Below are 19706 nucleotides of genomic sequence, written 5' to 3'. Positions count from 1 at the left end.
TGGCAGTTTGGAAATTCATTTATTTTGAGATAGCATCAAAGTCTGACACTGGGTTGGTCACCAGGACTAGAAGTTTTGTCTTCTGAGCTTTTGGCCTCATGTTGGAGCCCATCCTTGGGGAACTTCTCTCTACCGAAATGTGTAGAGAGAATTCCAGTAGAGAGAAGTTCCCTGAGGATGGGCTCCAGCACGAATCTGAAAGCTCAGAAGACTAAATCTCTGGTCCCAGTGACTGACCCAGACTGGATCCTAAAATGTCGTTTTCATACTTTATATCTCACCAAGCCAAACATACCATGATATTATGTAGTATGATTTTTAAAAAAAATCAGATTCCCTTAAAGCAGTGCTTCCCAAACCTGGATAAGTTACCCAAATTGAGTAAAATTGTTTTTTTCCTTTTTTTCATGACATAAGAACCATTACCCAATCACAATCAGGGCATTTACATTGATTTATAGTGTTTTATCTACATTTGGGTAAAAAAACCCAATTTGGGGTAATGAAGGAAAAGTTTGAAAATCATTATCTTAGAGCTTAATGGGCTTAACAGACAATTATCTATGTATCTATCTATCATTATAAATCGGAAGACATGTAGTCCCAGACTGTGTGGTTTGTCAGCAACCAGTTAATGCTTAATGTGATGTGCAAACCTAGCCAAGTATGTTTTATGCAATAAATCTTGGTTAAATGAACCATGGCTTAGTGGTATGTGTGAAGCAGCTCAGTATTTTAGAGTGTAGAGATGATCTTCATTTCTCAACAGATTAGATCATGAGGACAAATATAGCTTCTCAAATAAACAACTACGTAGGTTATCCATCTTCCTGTGACATTTTAATAGGAAGCATCACAGCCAGCTAGACCATTTTTCTTCTTGACAGCTAAGTTGGCAATTCACATGTTGAGAAGCGATTCCTTCCCATGGAAGTTGGAAAACAATCTTCTAGGGCATATAGGAAGTTCGTGGCTAAGAACATACTGTACATATAACAATTATTTTTCTCATTAGTGTCTTGGAAACTGAATTAATTAAAACAATATATTCATTCCAACATGTGGTGCTGTGAAAGTTAACTTAAAAAGCAAGTTTTAATATTTCCACTTTGTGGCTTCACTCTCCTGGGAAACAAGTGCCACGAGTATGAGATCATCTCATTTCCTTTTTATACATATGATTGTATACCGTGGTGGCATTGTATGTTGTTTGTCATTCATACAGCTCTGGAACAGATTCAGCTGAATCCTGCAAATGCAACTATCTCCTCTCATTGAATCACAGCTGAGCTGTATGTATGTATGTCACTCGGCTATCCTGCCATATAAAGGAAGGCTTATTTCTATTTAATTCCAGCTTTATCTAGGGACATATTTTAGAGGATACACAAAAGCTCATTAAGATCCACCCATGCAGCTTACCACTCAGGGGAATAAAAGTTATAAACTAATTGACAAAGTTGCACAAGAATTAGCTGAATAAACAGTGGACCTTTAAGCAAGTACATACTTTGTTTCCAAAGAACAAACTAATCTTTAATCCTTGCCTCTTTAGTTAACAAGTATTTGCTCCCTTTCCTGTTTGCTCCATGTTGTTCTTTTCCTGCATTTATCTTGGTTATAAACCTCATGAAATTGCTGTCATATTCAAGTTGGAAAAGATGCCAGAGGAGGTAATCAGATCATTCTCACTGGTGCTAAGCGATTTTGTTGATGCTTGTATCCCAATGTTCCCTTAGGTCAGCAAAGAAATCGGAATCCATAATCTGTGAATTATACGTAACCCTTCCTCATATTTGCACATCACACTGGTGAATTTTAGTAACAGAGCCCATATCTGGTGGCCTCACATTTTGGTTCTTTTACAACTTTGCTTTAAATTTGTGAGGCTGGATACACCCATGTCCCTTTAAACATGCCCAACCATTCCATTTCATCCCAGCCCTTCACCCCATGGAAAAAGGTGATAATTTTATCCCCACCCCTCTGGACATGTGAGTTCTATGAGTCAAAGTGGCAAAATAATAGCATGCTTCTTATGACTACATGCCATGCTCCTTGGTCATTATACACTGTTTTTCAGATCCCTGAAGAGTTTTCCCTTTTAAAAGATGGGAGGGGAGATAGGTGTTTCTTGTAGTTTGCAAAAAAAAAATGTGTTTATGAAGCAGAGTTATAGGAAACTCATGTGGTTGCAAAGAAAGTTGTCCCTAGTACTTCATATAATATCTGCAATTACTAGCATTTTTATCTTGTCAAAACAAGCAAGTAAATTGACAGATTAGTTCACATGAAATATGTTTTACATGACCCAACAAAAGATGCTGAGTTGTACTATGTCAGTTAAATTGATCACGACTAACATGTCAATCATACACTTTCCTAGAAACAAACCTATTGAAATGTGGGCATTGTTTATTATTAAAAGTAGGACATAATTGTATGCCCGTTCTGTTGCTTTCAAAGGAACAGTCTCAAAAATAGATCCCATGAATCCACTGGGACATGCTTCCAGGAACACATCTGTAAGATATTTTTTAATTTCAACAAACGGTTGTTGGATTTGTATCAAGTAACTCTGGTTGCTTTTTGATGGGACTTGCTTTCATGTAAAGTAAATCAGATTCCTCTGAAAGCTCCACTTCCAGTAGTCTGAATTATGAACTATACTATAAAGCAGGGGTGAAATCCAACTTTTTTTCCTACCGGTTCTGTGGGCGTAGCTTGGTGGGCGTGGCAAAGGAAGGATATTGCAAAACCTCCATTCCCACCCCACTCTGGGACCAGCCAGTGGTGGTATTTGCCAGTTCTCCGAACTACTCAAAATTTCCACTACCAGTTCTCCAGAACCTGTTAGAACCTGCTGGATTTCACCCCTGTTATGAAGGTCATGATCGAACACGAGTGTGAAATGGCTTAGCAAAGCTGATATTTGTTTTAATCCTTTTTCACCTTTAAAAAAAAATACACATCCACACAATTGCAACTGCTATGATACATTTTGTTGAAAAACAAAAGGTTACAGTGTTTGTTGGTAGCTACAAGGGAAATGTTTATCTTTCAGTGTTTGGAAGATAAAGCTCTTTTCCACAGGGACCTTGTTTTGAAGCTGCTTGTATTCAATACTGAAAAAGCAGTAGAAATATCTGCTGTGGTAATTATTGCAAGGTCTGTTTCAGTGCTGAATGGAGGCCAAGGAACAGATTCCTGTGAAAGAACTGAAACTGAGCAGAAAAAGAACAGCAGGGCTCAGAAGGAACAGCATCAGATTAACTAAATTCACCCATGGAAACTTTCCCTCATTGGAACTGACTGTGTTAGCAATGCATACCTATTTTCTGGGATTCCCAGCTCTTTGCCCATGCGTACTGTAGGTCAAAACCAGGTGGTGGAAATTAGGAATAGAACAAACTCCCTCTTGCTGCTTGGCACTTAGTGTTCTAGCATTAAAGGTAATGATTTATGTTATTTTATAAAATAACAAAGAAGCATCATTAGTGCTCAAGTCTTATCTATGGGAGATGGCCGAAAGTGCTCCTTGGAGGTTGGCTAAATTAATCTTGATTTAGACAAGCTTAAAGAATGAATAAATCAGCCACATTATGGGCACATGCATGTCTGCATTTCATAAACAATGAATGGAATTGGGATTTCATAGCAGCAAAGAAGTAGGTCTAAATTTATGGGTATATACATCTTTTGCTTTATATTGAGTCTCAGGAATTAGGAGAAAATATTGTAATCAATCCTATAAAATGGTGTCATAAAACTGAAGTCACAGACAATATAATAGATTAAAAAGCACCAGTTCACTAGAATGCTTCTACTACCCAATCTCTACCATTCCAGTTTATCTTTCCTATTTTTCTAGGTAGGTGAACATACTCTCAAACAAAGCAAGGAGCTACGCCTCAAGTGAATAGGATCCCTCTAGATTAGAGGGGTGTCAAATTGGCAGCCTGTGGAATGGATGCGTCACATGCAGGTCACGACCCCCTCCCCCAGCTCTGCGAATGGGAAAAACATCGTGAAACGTCACGACAATAACGTGACACCCCGAGTTTGAAATCTGTACTCTAGAATGTAGAGGCATCTGTGGAAATAACTGTGCTGCTAGTGGTATTCCTCCTACTCTAACTTTTCCTGCTTTTAAAGCTTTTTAGATGCTAGATTTCAAGTTGAACATGAGATTTAGGAGGCACAAATTTGGCAGAAAGGATGTGCAGGCACATTGGTGCCTTTATATACCATGGTACGTATCAGGTTCTGGAGTCAAAGCAATATGTATACAAATCAACATTAATAAAAATGACTTCAATTTTCATCATCTTGTTCTTGATGTGCACCATGTAACATTAGGTAAGTCAGTTTTAAGCAGATTTTAGCCATCAAAGATTTTCTCTAAAGAACCATGAAGCGTATTTTCAGAATTCCAGTAATTCTTAGCAATCCTTAGCCCCCTTTTATAGAAGTATCAGGTTATTTGTTTAGTAATCATATCAGATGAATACATTGGGATCTTACTTTGTAATACAAGTATGACGCACTGTATGGGATTCAATTTGGACAGTGGGTCCTTTATGCTGTGTTTAATCAAGAAAGAGATTAACGCAATAGGGAGTTTTAGGGGGGCTATTTTAACTGTTGTAGCAAGAATACTTTAATAAAGAGATTTGGGGATATCAGAAGGACAAACAGATTGTTTTGCCACAAAAGTTTTATTGGCTACCATCCACATCATCAGATGCATGAAGTGATCCTCAGCCGGCTTGACAGCTTATACTATAATAAATCTGCCACAAGACTTTCTGCTGTTAAAAGTTGTCCATATTTCAGGGCTACATCTTAAATACTACTTATTGCAAACCAGTGGAAACATACTGTATACCTCATTTCTCTATAAAATAATGCAAACTGCTTTCCTCAACTTAGGAAATGTGTTTTTACATCTTTATTTTACTCACTGGCAACATGCATTTTCCAACTAGATTTGGAAAATCAAATATTCATAAGGAAAAAATGTGAAACAATGATAACAGGTGATGTTTACAGCAATTCCAAGATGGCTTCTTGTCATTCCCAGGGAAACCAGTGTTTGATTCCAGAAGGGATTTCTTGGACCCTGTCAGCTGGCAGAGTGGGTGGATGTCAAATGTTAACACTTTGACATATCTGGAGTCCAACATGTCATAAAATGACTTAGGTTTGAATTAATCTCAGCCACCTGCCACCATGAAAATGGCTCTCTGTTCATACACACAGCAAACGATTTGATCAATTCTTGGGGTATTGTTTTCACTATTCTTCCTAATTTCTCTATACTGTGTTATACATTTGGTGCCAGCAGAACTGTGATTTCGTATGATGCACAGGTTAATAGTGACACTGAGTGACTGCAATCAAATCGCCGCCGCATGTATAACTATGCAGGAAGAGGAAGTTATAATTTTGCACAGTGCATCAAACAATATTTGCCAGCAGGAGGGAAAAATAATCTGACAACTGATGGAAATGCAGAGATATATAAATAGCAGGGTGCTCCTCGCAGGCACCTGGAATTTCAAAGTTTGTACAGCCAGTACTGAAAGCTCCAAGAGATCATGCAGGGATACACTACCCCAAGACCCAAACAAATGAGAATTCCCTCCCTGTCAGATGGTCTAAATGAATTAGTTAAGCACTGGTGCCCTGGCTTTCAAGCATCTTAAAGAGAACAGCTGCCCGCACAGCAGGGTTTCCTCTTGGCAGTTTGCTGCCTAGTTATTTGGTATCTTTACTGTGCCTTCCAAGTGTTCAGAGTATGTGCTATTTGGGTGGGGAAATACTGCATGCCAGCATTGCTCGTCTTGGATCTCCAATTTCTCTGACTGTGCTTCTGTTGAGTGTGCTAATGCAAGAAATGAATGAATCCAAATCTTGAGTGTAAGGATTATGCTGAAGGATGGATCTGCTTTTGGGCCATCTGAGATCCAGGTGCAATGTTTAAAATGCTTATTCATTTTACTGTATGAAGCACCTGGCTCAGGTACACCTGCCGTCTTTTCACTTCTTGATCCAATTGTTCTTTCAGAGAATTCACCTGCAAAAACATAACCATAGGCAAAGATAAATACAAATAGATAATTTAATTCAGAGTTCTGACTTCAATTGCAACCAGTATCAGGCTCATCAGAGCAGCATAAAGAATTTTTGGGACAAATCATCCTTCTTGCTACATTCTTCTAGTGCTTAAAGTTTTCTGATTTTGACCTCACAAGCCCAGTAAGTATTAAAACTGAGACATAGCAATGAGGCCATAATTACTATGTGTGCTTCATGACCATAATGAGGATTTAGATTCAGTTCTCACTGGCCTAAACTGATGCTTCATCTTCACATTCATTCAGTTTCCTGAAATCAAAGTTGTAGGGATAGCATAAGCACTACCTTCAATTGTTTTAATTAACACCCTTAATTGTTCTCTACAACTTCATTCCATCATTTTCTTCACTTCTAAAAACTTGTTTACGAATGAAACAGCTTCAGATAGGAAATTATAGTAAATTGTTTATAAGTATTTACACTGTTGTGAAAGATTCTTCTATTTTATTCCCTCTTGTTGATAATTATCTTGAATTATGATTAGGAGGCAGTGCTGATCAAATACTGTATGATCAAGCTAAAAAAAGAGCATACATTCAGATCTGAATTTACTCTAGTATCCACATTGTACTAGAGTAAATCCAGATCTGAATGTATGCTCTTTTCTCTCTTTGGGAAATGGCTCAAGTATTGTGAATATTAAAATACTCACAAACCTTCTGAATGCCAGTACATTGATGCTTCTGGTTTAGGATCACAAAACAGAATCATATCAAGTACAGTTACAGTTCCTATTGTAAGACACTTCTCGTCTGGACTATTGTAACGCTCTCTACATGGGGCTCCCCTTGGGGTACATCCGGAGGCTCCAACTGGTGCAGAATGCAGCTACGCGGGGGATTATGGGAGCGACGGGGCACTCCCATGTGACTCCTCTCCTGCGCGAGCTGCATTGGCTTCCGGTGGACTTCCGGGTGCGCTTCAAGGTGTTGGTAATCACCTTTAAAGCGCTCCATGGTTTAGGGCCAGGGTACTTACGGGACTGCCTTCTGCCACCAATAGCCTCCCACCGGCCGGTTCGCTCCCACAGAGAGGGCCTCCTCAGGGTGCCGTCGGCCAGACAATGCCAGCTGACGACCCCCAGGAGGAGAGCCTTCTCTGTGGTGGCACCTACCCTATGGAACAATCTACGCCCAGAGATACGAGTGATCTCCGACCTCCGGATTTTTCGTTGGGCCCTAAAAACTTTATTTTTTTCAGTTAGCCGGTCTGTCCTGATTTTAGGGTTAGTTTTAAAATTTTAATATTTATTTTAATTGACAAGTTTTAAATTATGGGCCAAATTTATAAATTATTTTAACTTTATTTTTTAACTGTGATGTTTGTATAGATGTTTTTTATCTGGCTGTTCACCGCCCTGAGTCCGAAAGGAGAAGGGCGGTATAGAAATTCGAATAAATAAATAAATAAATAAATAAATTCATCTAGAAAATCCAATGGACAAAATGATTTTTTTCCTGCCCTGCTTTAAAATATTTGGACTGATATTCATTCACAGAGGAATTTGGAAAAAACAACATTTTTTTTTTTCTTGATGTCTTCACTTGCCTTTAAACAAACCAAATCCTCGGGATTTTTTTCATTCTTTCAACCACTATCCCAACTCATAGAAACATGGGAAGTTTATATAAACCTTTCAGTGTGCATGTCAGTATTCTATTTACAGATTTTAGACATCAACAGAATAGGATTAAGAAAAACTACTCAGTCTACACCTATATTGTACCTGTTCTTCCAAATTTTTCACCCTTTGCCGATGGGTTCTTTCCTGGGATTGCAATGTCCGTTCAGCTTGGAGCTGAGCACTGCGTAGTCTTTCTGCTTCTAGCTCCATGTCTAGCTGATGTTGTAATGTCAGTTCCATCAGTCGCTGGGCATGTGTTTGTTCCAGCTCTGCAATCTGGACCTAGAAGAGTGCATAAAAATACAGCGTAGCTTCATGGGGCTGTGATGTTGAACGTGTTGGTAAAGTTGGCTTCCAGAGCTTCATAACTTCAGGGGTTAGCAATGTTTTTGCTTTGTTGTTGAAGATCGCATGTCTTCATAGGTAGCAATAGCAATAGCAATAGCACTTAGACTTATATACCACTTCTCAGTGCTTTACAGCAATCTCTGGGCTGCTTACAATGTCAGCATATTGCCCCCAACAATCCAGATCCTCATTTTACTGACCTTGGAAGGATGGAAGGCTGAATCAACCTTGAGTCTGTCCGGATCGAATTCCAGTCTTCGGGCAGAGTTTGGCTGCAATACTGCATTCTAACCACTGCGCCACAAAGTACAGGTAGTCCTTGATTTACAGTGAACAATTGAACCCAAAACGTCTCTTGTTATGCGAGACATTTCTTAAGTGAATTTTGCCCCATTTTACGACTTTTGTTGCCACAGTTGTTATGTGAATCACTGCAGTTAAGTTAGTAACACAGTTCCTGGCATCCCCATTGACTTTGCTTGTCAGAAGGTTACAAACCTCTGACCTTGGGACACTGCAACTGTCATAAATATGAACCAGTTGCCAAGCATCTGGATTTTGATCATGTGACTGGGGATGCTGCAATGTCGTAAGTATGAAAAACGGTCATAAGTCACTTTTTCAGTGCCATTGTAACCTTGAACGGTCACTAAATGAAGTGCTGTAAGTTGAGGACTATCTGTACTCTGTTAACATGATAGTCTGACCTGAAAGCAAGTGGTGGGTGGGATCTTTTTGTCTCTGATAATACCTTTTCTTTCTTTTTCTGATTCTTCTCCTGTTTTCTTAAAGTGATTTTTCTTTCTTTTTTGCAGGCAGCAGGTAAGGGACAGGGCATGTTCACCCTGAGCCTAAACTGGTCTCTCATGGCAGAAGATGACCTACATTAATAAGTATTATATTTTCTTCTCTCAGTTATCTACATGGGCTGGATTTTTTAATCTGTGTCTCCATGTCAGATTTTAGTGCATTTGGAGAACAAATGGAAAATAGACAAGAAAAAAGTATAACTGGAACTTGTTTAGCTGGTTTCCTCTTGCCATTCAATATAATTCACCAGAATGAATATTAATCTCCACCAAATATCCCCCAAAGCACGCAGACAATTCTTTGCTTGCCAGTTGCTCATGAATTTCATTTCACCCTGTCTTTATAACTTAGTTTATAATAATTAGAGAAATTATTTATTCTCTTCTGCAGTAGAATATGATCCATGACCTTTTAAAGAAATTGAGTGTTAGGTATGAGCCTTGGCTGCTTTCTCCTCAAATTATTGTGCTTGAAGCAACTGTGAAGAGGTGATAAAAAGTAAATTATGCTGTTCATCAACATACCAGCTAAAGGGTGAATGGGCTGTTAGAACAAGCTATGTTTCTCAGACTAGCAAATAAGAATGCAGAAGTACACATAATGTTTTTATTTTACAAAGCTCTCTGTAGCACTACTTCATGAATAATTAATCTGTCTAGTAACCTTCACGTTCAATAAGTCCAACAAACCTGCAGGTGTTCATTTTGCATCATGATGTCTTCCATCTCCTGCTGTAGGCTACTCACAGATAGATCCAGCTGTCCTCTCATCTGACTGAGTCTAAAAGTATCATCTTCTTTCCCAAATTTCTCACGCTCTGCCTACAAAAAGGACACCAAAATCCCTTATTTAAAGATAATGTTAAGTTAGGAATTATTTGGTTCTTGCTTGGTACAATCTGTGAACATAATTTTGAGGTACTGTTTATGAACCATAATTTGTGGCTTAACATTGGTGTGAACCAAGCCAATCGAACCCAATATCTGTACTCAACCATGTGTTGCTTTCATATACTTTAGATTTATTTTGGCACTAGAATCATACACATTGATCATACACATTTAATTCCATTTTGCTTGTTTCTGTTTTAATAATATAGTCTCTAGTATACAACAATTGTTTTCCATAAGGTTCTTAATGGTCATAATTGGTTCTGTTCTCCCTTCTCATCTTTCTTGCACTGCAAATTAGGAGAATGTTTGATGCAAGTATGATAGTGGAATGAGCATTTAAGGTACAAAGAGGAACATTGAACAGGATCACATGTAAGAAGTATGGATGTTTTGTGTTCAATGGTCAGGAGAAGCAGGGAAAAGGGATAATATTTGCTGGTGCTGTCAAAATAGGCAAGATGGTGGTCATGACATCATTAAGAAGCATGGTTCCTCTAATACATTTATCAACATTACATCTACAAATAAATGGGCAGGGATTCAATCACAATGCCACAATTGACACCTTTCCTGTTTTGACCCTCTCTGTGGATATTGCTGCATGGATGAGAAAGATAATTCAGATTCAGTTACGATGGAGTTCTTAGTAGTCCCTGAGCTTGGTTGTTTGCTTATAGATATTTCATTACCCAACTAGGTAACACCATCAGTGTGAGTGTGGGGCTCGCTGCCTGTTTATATATAGTAGCTTGCCCTGCCAGTTTTGGTATTGGTGAAGCTTCTTTCCTGATGGCTTCTTAATTAGGTATTATTTTCTGTCTGTTTGTCTGGTGTTGATCCTTGTTTATTTGAATGTTGGCAAGTGGAGTTGATGTGTTCTATATGAATCTATATCCTCATTTGATTTTCATATTACTCAGCATCATGCTAAAAACACACAGTAGAAATCCCCTAGAAGACATCTGATCTGGCTATCAAAATTGGCTGATTTTTTTTTTTTCTTGGATGCTGCTCTTGGACACATGTTTGATGAACTTGTTTTATCTTTAGGAGGCTGGCAGATCCCATTGCAGCATCTCATGGAACTGCTTTATCAGAATCCATAACATTCCTAAGTGTTTTTGTCTGATTAATGCTAGTAGCCAGGTCTATTGCTTTATTTCATTTTAAACTTAAGTGGGGATTTTGACTCTTCTCTGTTGGATATGGCTTTATTGTTTAGCCTAGGGATTGACTTACCATAAGCCATACAGCTAATACATAAGCTTACTTTTCTTAAAGAGAAAAAAGGAAAATTTTGGAACAAGGCCTTGTCTTTCTGTATGATGCATCCCTTAAATCTGGATTCATATCTGTTTCGTAAATGTAGTAAACGTAGAACAATTGTATGAGGGCTTCCAAACTTCAGAGTATTGCAGAAAAGAGAGGTTTTTTTATATCTCTTTGCAATAATTTAATAGCTGTATTTTGCTCTAATAAATCACATAAGAGGTAACCATACATCTACCAGTACAGATAACCCCATTATAATGGAAAAGTGTCTTGACATCCTACCTCAAGCCTTATTTTTGCATTAGTTCAATCATTCTGAACAATACAGAGACCATGATCCAAAGGTGGGGGGGGGAACACCCCTCCCAATGTTGCAAAATATATTTCCCAAACTGAAAGAAGCACAGAGGGAAAGAATTGAATTGGCTGAGGGTTGCAAGAGTTAATAAATATGCTGCTATGGAAGATGAAAAAACTTCCAAATAACAGCTTGGAGGAAGGGATCTTCTGTCCCTTTAAGACTCACTAGAAGAAAATGTTAAATAGAGGAGAGAGAGGTAAAATCCAGAATAAATACATGGCCAAAATCCAGAATAAATAAATGGTCACATCCGGATTTCCCCTCTGGAGACATCAATAAAGAGTTTTATGAGGTTGATATGAATTACCTTCGCTGGCCTGATGTTCTGGAACTCATTAACCAGAATCTACCCTTTCTTCAGCCCAGGGAAAGAGGTTTTGCATGGGGGAATTCTGGGGCACTATACATATGGCTATTTTATGCTTGCAGAGACAAATGCTTGTAACATTATTTTGCCATAACAGAAAAATAGCACATTCGTCACCCTCTTCAATTCTCCAGCTAGAAAAATCTACTAAGAACAATAAATAATTTCCAACAAATGTTTGGCCTGACCCTTTCTATCACTTCTGGAGGGACCTGGCAATAACATTTTTTAACCCTTTCTGGGGATACTCACAACAGCTAGAAATAGAATAATCATGGCTACAGAGGCAGTTCAGGATTTTTTAAATAAAAATCTTACACGTAGAGCAAAGGAAAAAATCACAAGAACTTCTAGTTCAAAATTTTAAAGAAAAAATTAAGCCCAAAAGCCTTAAATTAGCACATATGACAAAAGAAATTAATCAGTTTTTTTTTAAAAAAATTATGCAGATATGAAGCATAGTCATAAGGAATATCTATGACTTGCTCTGCATGGCACTCTAACTTTATTTTGGCTTAGCATGTGAAATTGGACCATTGGTTAAAAAGTAGTCAACCAGAATTTGCATTCATGTTCTTTAAAATTTATTCTTTGGACCCAGAGAATGTAAGAACAGCTGCAAAATGGGAGAGGGATTTCCTCCTTCTGAAAGGGACACGAAAGGGAGTCCTACATTTAAAAAAAAATAAGTCAAAATAGTAACAATCCCATCAAACAAGTACTGTCAACCTGGTCAGTCATTGAAGACGTAATTAGAGACAGGTGATCCCACAGATAACTTGGCTTTATGTTATGAAGGGTTTTATAGATGATGAGCAGTACTTTCAGTCACACTCGGAATTCAGCATGTGCAGTGTGCAGAATAGGGGTGTTACATGGTTTGATTTAGTATTGCAAACTGTCAGAGTCATTGTATGTGAGTTTGGCAGCTATTTGTTTAATGAAATAATAAAATAATAATGAAATGAAATAAAATAAAATACATCACTGCATTCCGGACCAGCTGCAACTTCCAAGTGGTGTTCAAAGGTAACCCTATGTAGAACAGATAACAGTCATTCACATTGTAGGCAACCAAAGTGCAGGATCTCTTGGTTCACTAATGGGCACAATTGGCACACAAGATGGAGGTATGGAAAGGCCCTTCTAACCATAGTACCACCTGCTTCTCAAGCAGGAATCAGGAGTCTAGAAAAATCTCAGACTGCACACCAGCTATACCTCCTAGAGAAAGGCTAATCCATTCTATGGCAAAAATAAGTCCCTGCCTGTGAATAGTCCCAAAATTTACAGCTACTCAAATGCCAGTGATGAAGCTGAGCCTGTTCCTCCCAATCCACACCCTATTCTTCAGGCACTAAAACACACCTTGATAATATTACTTGGTAGGCCTGAGGCAGAGATGTAGAATTAAATGTCATTAGCGTATAGTGCTACCTAACCCTTTACCTTCATATAATTTCATCTAGCAGTGTCAAGTAGATATTTTTAAAAAACTGGAAAGACAATAGAACCCTATGGAATTCCACAGATCTTACATGTTCAGGGCTGTTCTTCTCTATCACAACCAACAAGGAACCAATGCTGGAGGTAGGAGAAAAAACATTGCAACACTGTGCCTCCCATAGTCATCTCCCTAAACTAGTCCAGAAGGATAATACAGTTAATGGCATCAAAGGCTGTGATATGTAAAGAAGAGACAAAATGAACGCACCTGCCACTATTCTGATCCCTCAGTAAGTGCAGCTATTGCTGTCTCAGAATGATAACCAGGTCTGAACACTGCTTCCTTTAGTGTCCTCTCAGTCTAAAGTCTCAAAAGATATCTATAAGGTATAGGGTAAGAATGATAACAGCCACTACATAGAATGGAGAGGTAGAAGACTGAAAGGCCGTATAATGAACACCGTATAATGGTGGTTAGATGACAAGATGAAAGCTCCTTAATCTTGCAACACATGGTCAGGCTTAACCATAGTTTCAACTAGAAAACTATCAAACCAAACCAAATCCAAAAATGCTAAGGATTTCCTGGAAGCTTGGCATTCAGATAACTCAGCCATCAATACACATGTAAAATGAATGCTATTTACATATCATTTAAATTAAAAGACACAATCCAAAGCCTAAGAAGGAAATAAACAGCCTAGATTTTATTTATCACACTTTGTGATGAATAAGTGGGTTTTGGGTAGCAGTTTGGGCACTCGGTCTCTAAAAGGTTTGCCATCACTGGCCCAGAACATATCCTCAACAGCAGCCAACACTGCAGATAAGCATGAAGTACCAGATATAGGAAAGAAACATTACCATTAACAAGGAACTATAAAGGAGGAAGCTACATTCCAACCAAGAGTGGCAGGGCAAGCTAATATACCAGTGGTGGGTTGCCCCCTGTTCAGACCGGTTCGCAAGAACCGGTAGAAAAATCGATGGGAGGTTCTGCCCACTGACCCGGACATCATCATAGATGATCTGCGCATGCGCAGAAGAGCATGCGGGCGCAAGGCAAACCTGTAGTAAAGGTAAGTAGAACCACCCCTGTAATATACTATATATAAACAACCAGAAAGCCCCATTGCTCCCACACTGATGATGATAACCAGTTGAGTCTGTAAGAAAACAACCTAGCTCAGAGAGCATGAAGAAATCAACTGTGAAATAACGAGTTACATTCTTTTCTATTACAATAAAAACTACTAGTAGTTATGAACAGAGGATTAGAACAGGGCTGGCTCTAGAGTCTGATGTGAATAGACAATTGAATGAAAGTGGCATGCCTAACATTTTCCTTTTGCAGAGTCAAACAGTGTCTCTGGATTTGTTCCACTTGATTTTTTGTTTGTTTGTGCATTCGTTTCAGAGTGAGGTATCATCACCTCGAGATGGTATATTTGTGTAGCCATGTATGATGGTTTATATAAATGTATCAGGGTCTGCATTCATACAGCATGCTAGATGATAGGTTTGGTTTTATCTTAGTATGTTGTATAAATAATGCATTGCCTAGCATGATTTGTCACAAAGTCAAAAACAGAGCTACAATGAAGGAAATCATTCACATCACGATTTACATCAAGGACAGCCAACATGTGCCTCTGAACAGGTTGCTGACCATAATTCCACATCAATTCTAGTTCAGATGACCAGAAATATGAATAAGAGCTACATACTAATATCTGCTTCTCTATATAACTGAGAAAATTCACAGTGAAAATCTGATATCCAATTACACAAAATTCCTGACGTCTTACTGTACCTTGCAATTACTCCTGCAGACAGTTATATATTCAAACAATCCTTACCTAGTTAAAAAAAAATGAGGAAATGCTATTTGTTGCACAGATTTATTGGCATTAGAGTAGCAAATGGGACGAGAATGATGGTAGATATAACCTTTTTTTGAGAGCTATATGTGGAATATACAAAGGTCACTTAGAAGAAGCTCACATTAATTTCACTGGAAGGTTCTACCGGATGGTTTGGATTATGCATTTCCATTGCTAGTGCTAATTAGGCTAATCCAAGAGTGCCTCTGCTGATATCAAACATATGTGTGACAAACGAGTTTTGCGAATTTGAACCAGTGCCTTGATGCTGTATTTAAGTTACTTCTCCGGACAGATAAGGAAAGCAGATAACCTAAAGATGTACATATGTAAGGGAAATCTGAAACTTCACTTTAAGGAAGAATACTGTGTGCATTATTTGGATTACATTCAAAGAACATCAGAGCAGTAATCATCTATGTATAGCAAAATTATCTGAGAGGAATTGCAAAACAAAGATTGCAAATATTTTCATTTCCCAGGAAGAATAGAAATTCTATTCCTATAAGCAAAAAAAAAAATTCTTTTTAAAATCTTTCTGTTTAAAACAATATAAATGTTTCACATGTTATAATAACTTTATCTTTTTATTCCTGCAATTGATATGCTGTTCAGTTTCAAAAAAGACTCTGAGTGGCTTACAATGATGCCAAAGACAATTAGGTAGAATTTAGGTAGAAAAGAAAGAAAAGAAAAATAATCAAACCCCAAACCCCAATGACAATCAATATTGTTTGTCAATAGGGATATATATATTGTCAATAAGGGATGCAAATAGGAACATCATGTTTTTTAAATTACTTGCTGCTATCTTATAGTGCTTAAGAATAAAATGAATAATAGAGAACAAGTCAGTTTGTTCACTATGCCCTCAGCAGAAATGTAAGCCACATGCAGATGTCCGTCTTACTTCTAGCAGCCGTTTTCCTTTTGTTAGGACACTAAACATATAATCCTGTAGAAGTAATTATTACGTGCAATTTTCCTTTTCCTTTTGTATATTGTTTATTTTATGGTATATTTTATAATGGTAATAAAAAGCATTAGTTATTAATAATGCTGTAATGCAGTGACTGCATTTAAAAAGACCCTAATAACTGTTATGAAGAATTAGCAGGTTACATCTGTTTGCTTTACTATCTGAACAATTCAAAACAAGAAGCATATCCAGGACAAACCCTGACTTCAGAGAAAAGAAAATTGTGGAACTCTTTTGCCAACCCTCTCCCTCTAATAAAACTGGGTCTTGCTTCTCCAAGATGGGAAATACCACAATTCTTGACAAAAAATTGTGAAAGTTTTAAAGTTGCCTTTTCTGCCAAGAAACGTAGATAAGAACCTAAGAAAAAAAATATTTTTTCCGTGCAGGAGATGCTCTTTGAACTGGGAGAAGTTAACTATGAAGAGTAAAGAAAGGTATGATACAGTGAAATGTTAGATATATAATTCTAATATATATTAGAATTTGGGGAGTGCAGTTTCTTTCTTTCTTTTAAAAGTACTGCTAAGGTTTCCTCTGGCTGAATATTTCAACAGGGAAAATAAGAGCCCACAATAAATTTGGAAATACAAACATAATTCATAAAAGTGCACAGCTTTAAGGAAAAAGGTTCTGCCATTTTTCAACAACGACGGCACGTGCACTTTTCAAAGGGAGCCTTTCTGTGACACTTGGCTTACTATAATCCATATAATCTTCAATTAAGGATGGAGTCCCACTTGGCTTGAAGTTGATTCAAGATAACATGCAGCCATAAGATCGTTTTGTTAAATTAATCCTCCTCTCTCATCATCACTTACTTCGTGGAGATGGTGCTTCTGCTTCTCCAGATTTCTGTACTGTAGTTCCATGTCAGCCAGCCGATCTTGTAGCAAATGCACAGTATTAGTCAAGCTATGATTCTGCCTCTTGCTATCTGACAATGCCTGTCGCATGGAATCAAAGCGATCCTGGAAAATATTATTATTGTTATTCAACCAGAAATGAAATCTGCTGAAAGAATAATTCAAGGACATTTGGTTAAATACTACAATGCTTGTAGTAGTGACCATTTCTATGATTAAAAATAATCTGGCAAGCCAGCCTGCCCCTTCCATTGCTTCCATCCCAGCTCAGACCATTGGAAAGGAACAAACCGTCCTGCAATAAGTAATGAAAAGTATGTTTTTTTTTCTTTGAACTTATTCTTTCAGAAATGATTAGGAACACACAAAATCGCCTTTAATTAGTCAGATATTTAACCCATCAAGTTCATAACTGCTTATACTGATGACAGCTGTAAGTTTCAGGCAGGGGATTAGCTGTGTCAGAAGATGCTAAGAACTAAATTTGGGTCAATATGCATGCAAAGTACGTCCTCTACTACATACCTTCCTAGATATTTTAAAAGTTAGTAATCACAGTTTATGGTTTAAGACAAAGCACATTAGCAAGACATGAATTTGGGTTATTGGAGAAAAAAGAGCATAATATCAATGAAATTTTGAAGGGGTGTTACATGTAGGAGATGTTGCGGGGGCTTACCCAACTGAATTTGGATTCTGATATCAGCTGATTCATTTAAATACTTTGGAACATAGCTTTTTTTTTTCAAAGAAAGCAGGGGACTTGTAACAGATACCCAGTATTGGAATGGGACTGATTTGCACAACACAATTTTGCTGGAGTTTAGACAGTAAGATGTTTAATTGAGATGACCGATGGTTTGGAACAACTGGGTTTTCTTACCTGGAGTAGCCGACGGTCTTGCTCTGCAGCTGTCAGGGCCTTTTGGAGTTGTGAGATGTTCTCCTGCAGGGAGGACGTTCCAGCCGTAGCACTGGAGAGTGCTTGAGACAGAGTTTGTACCCTATCTTTAAAGTGACTTTCAGTGCCTTCAGTCCTGGCTAGTGAATGAGTCAGATGGTCAAGCTCTCGCTGCAATAGTGCAGTTTTGTTCTCCCTGTCTCCTAACTGGCATCGAACTTCCTGGATTTGCTCCAGCAGGGACTGGATCTCTTCATCCCTTGAAGTCAAGCTCATCTGTGCTCGTTGTAAGTCTCCTTCCACTGCTCTGTGGCTCAGCTCCAGTTTGGTGGCCCTGCTCTCTGCTGCTTCTAGAACTTCTTTTAGCTTCCATTTTTCTGTTTCCAGTTTGGCTTCCTTGGTTTTAAATGCTTTGACTTTCTCCTATAATGTAAAAACATCTTGAATACCACAAGCTTGGGAGAAGAGCAGCTAAGAGGAAGATAAACTTTGTGGACTAGCCACCAAAGCCAGGTGACATTAGAATCTTAACTACAAAAGTACCACAGTAGAATTCTAAAATGTAAAAATGAGAAGGCCCTATCCATGCCTCCCCTCTTGGGAAACATATCTAAAGAGACACATGACTACCTCAAATTAAATTATGGGAACATCTTATATTTAGGACTGCTATTACAGATGTCACCTAAAGCCTCATTTTGCTGACTACTAGCATAATTTTCACCATTCGATAGCTAATCAAAGAATGAAGACCAGGGGTGAAATCCAGCAGGTTCTGACAGGTTCTGGAGAACCGGTAGCGGAAATTTTGAGCAGTTCAGAGAACCGGCAAATACCACCTCTGGCTGGCCCCAGAGTGGGGTGGGAATGGAGATTTTGCAATATCCTTCCCTCAGGAGTGGGGAGGGAATGGGGATTTTGCAGTATCCTTCCCCTGGAGTGGGATGGGAATTGAGATTTTGCAGTATCCTTCCCCTGCCATGCAAACCAAGCCACACCCACCAAGCCACACCATGCCCACCAAGCCATGCCCACAGAACCAGTAGTAAAAAAATTTCACCACTGATGCAGACTAATGCAATGCCCATTCATCTGACAATGAGAACAGTAATTCAGAGAACCTGGTCTTTACGCACTCCAGATGGATATTATTCTTATTCTCTCTCAGCAGAGCCAGAAGTCTCTCCACTCAATCTTTTAATGCATTTGGGAGGCTCTTAGCAATTTTGGACTCTCTCCTTGCTGCAGATTTGTTGCCCTGCAGACCTGTCCACTCTGAGTTTTTTGGCCCCTAGTAGGTACCACTTAGGGCTTCTACTTTTAGAAAGTTGCTGGGACTAGTCATACTGAATCTGGATATGGCAATGGTTTACGTCGCTAAATACTTTTGCTTCTTAGTCTGCCTAATAAGGAAGTTCTCTTTGTGGATTCTTTACAAACCATAAAAACAATATAGCAAAAGTCATTCATTAGAAATTAAGATAGGACATAATTCCTAATGGTTAAGGTTATATGAGTTGCTGTTCTGTTTGGCTACACAGTACAAGGAAAAGCAAGTGTGTCACTGTCCCTAGATTTCACTAAAACTGTGTGCAGTGCATTACATAATCTCTTAATTTTAGATAAATGAAGAGGGAACAAAATATGGGCAGCAAAATTATAATGGTTTGTATATATCAGATCAAAACAAGAATGTAAGATGTAATAAAAAGAGAAATCTTACCAGGAAAAAGGGGAAAGGGTTTGGGGATGTTCTATGTTAATTAACAAAATGAGCAATAGATAAATCATAATTGAAATAAATTAACTGCAATA

General features: G+C 38.2%; 1 protein-coding gene across 2 annotated transcripts in view; it reads right to left on the bottom strand.

Annotated features, from left to right (window-relative positions):
* Window positions 1–4928: 4928 nt before the first annotated feature.
* Window positions 4929–19706, bottom strand: part of CROCC2 (ciliary rootlet coiled-coil, rootletin family member 2) — a 93753-nt gene continuing 78975 nt past the window's right edge. For both annotated transcript variants that reach the window (XM_034439503.3, XM_034439505.3), the window contains 5 exons: window positions 17874–18314; window positions 16946–17095; window positions 9613–9744; window positions 7868–8047; window positions 4929–6079 (listed from right to left, as the gene is read on the bottom strand). In XM_034439503.3, coding sequence (XP_034295394.2) covers window positions 5996–6079; window positions 7868–8047; window positions 9613–9744; window positions 16946–17095; window positions 17874–18314 — 987 coding nt within the window. In that variant the 3' untranslated portion in view covers window positions 4929–5995. The remainder of the gene's footprint in view (window positions 6080–7867; window positions 8048–9612; window positions 9745–16945; window positions 17096–17873; window positions 18315–19706) is intronic.

This window comes from Pantherophis guttatus, chromosome 6, assembly GCF_059756535.1.
Source record: "Pantherophis guttatus breed Tessera chromosome 6, ASM5975653v1, whole genome shotgun sequence".
Classification (NCBI taxonomy): domain Eukaryota; kingdom Metazoa; phylum Chordata; class Lepidosauria; order Squamata; family Colubridae; genus Pantherophis; species Pantherophis guttatus.
The sequence above is the reverse complement of the archived record's forward strand: the minus strand, read 5'-3'. Positions and strand labels throughout refer to the sequence as shown.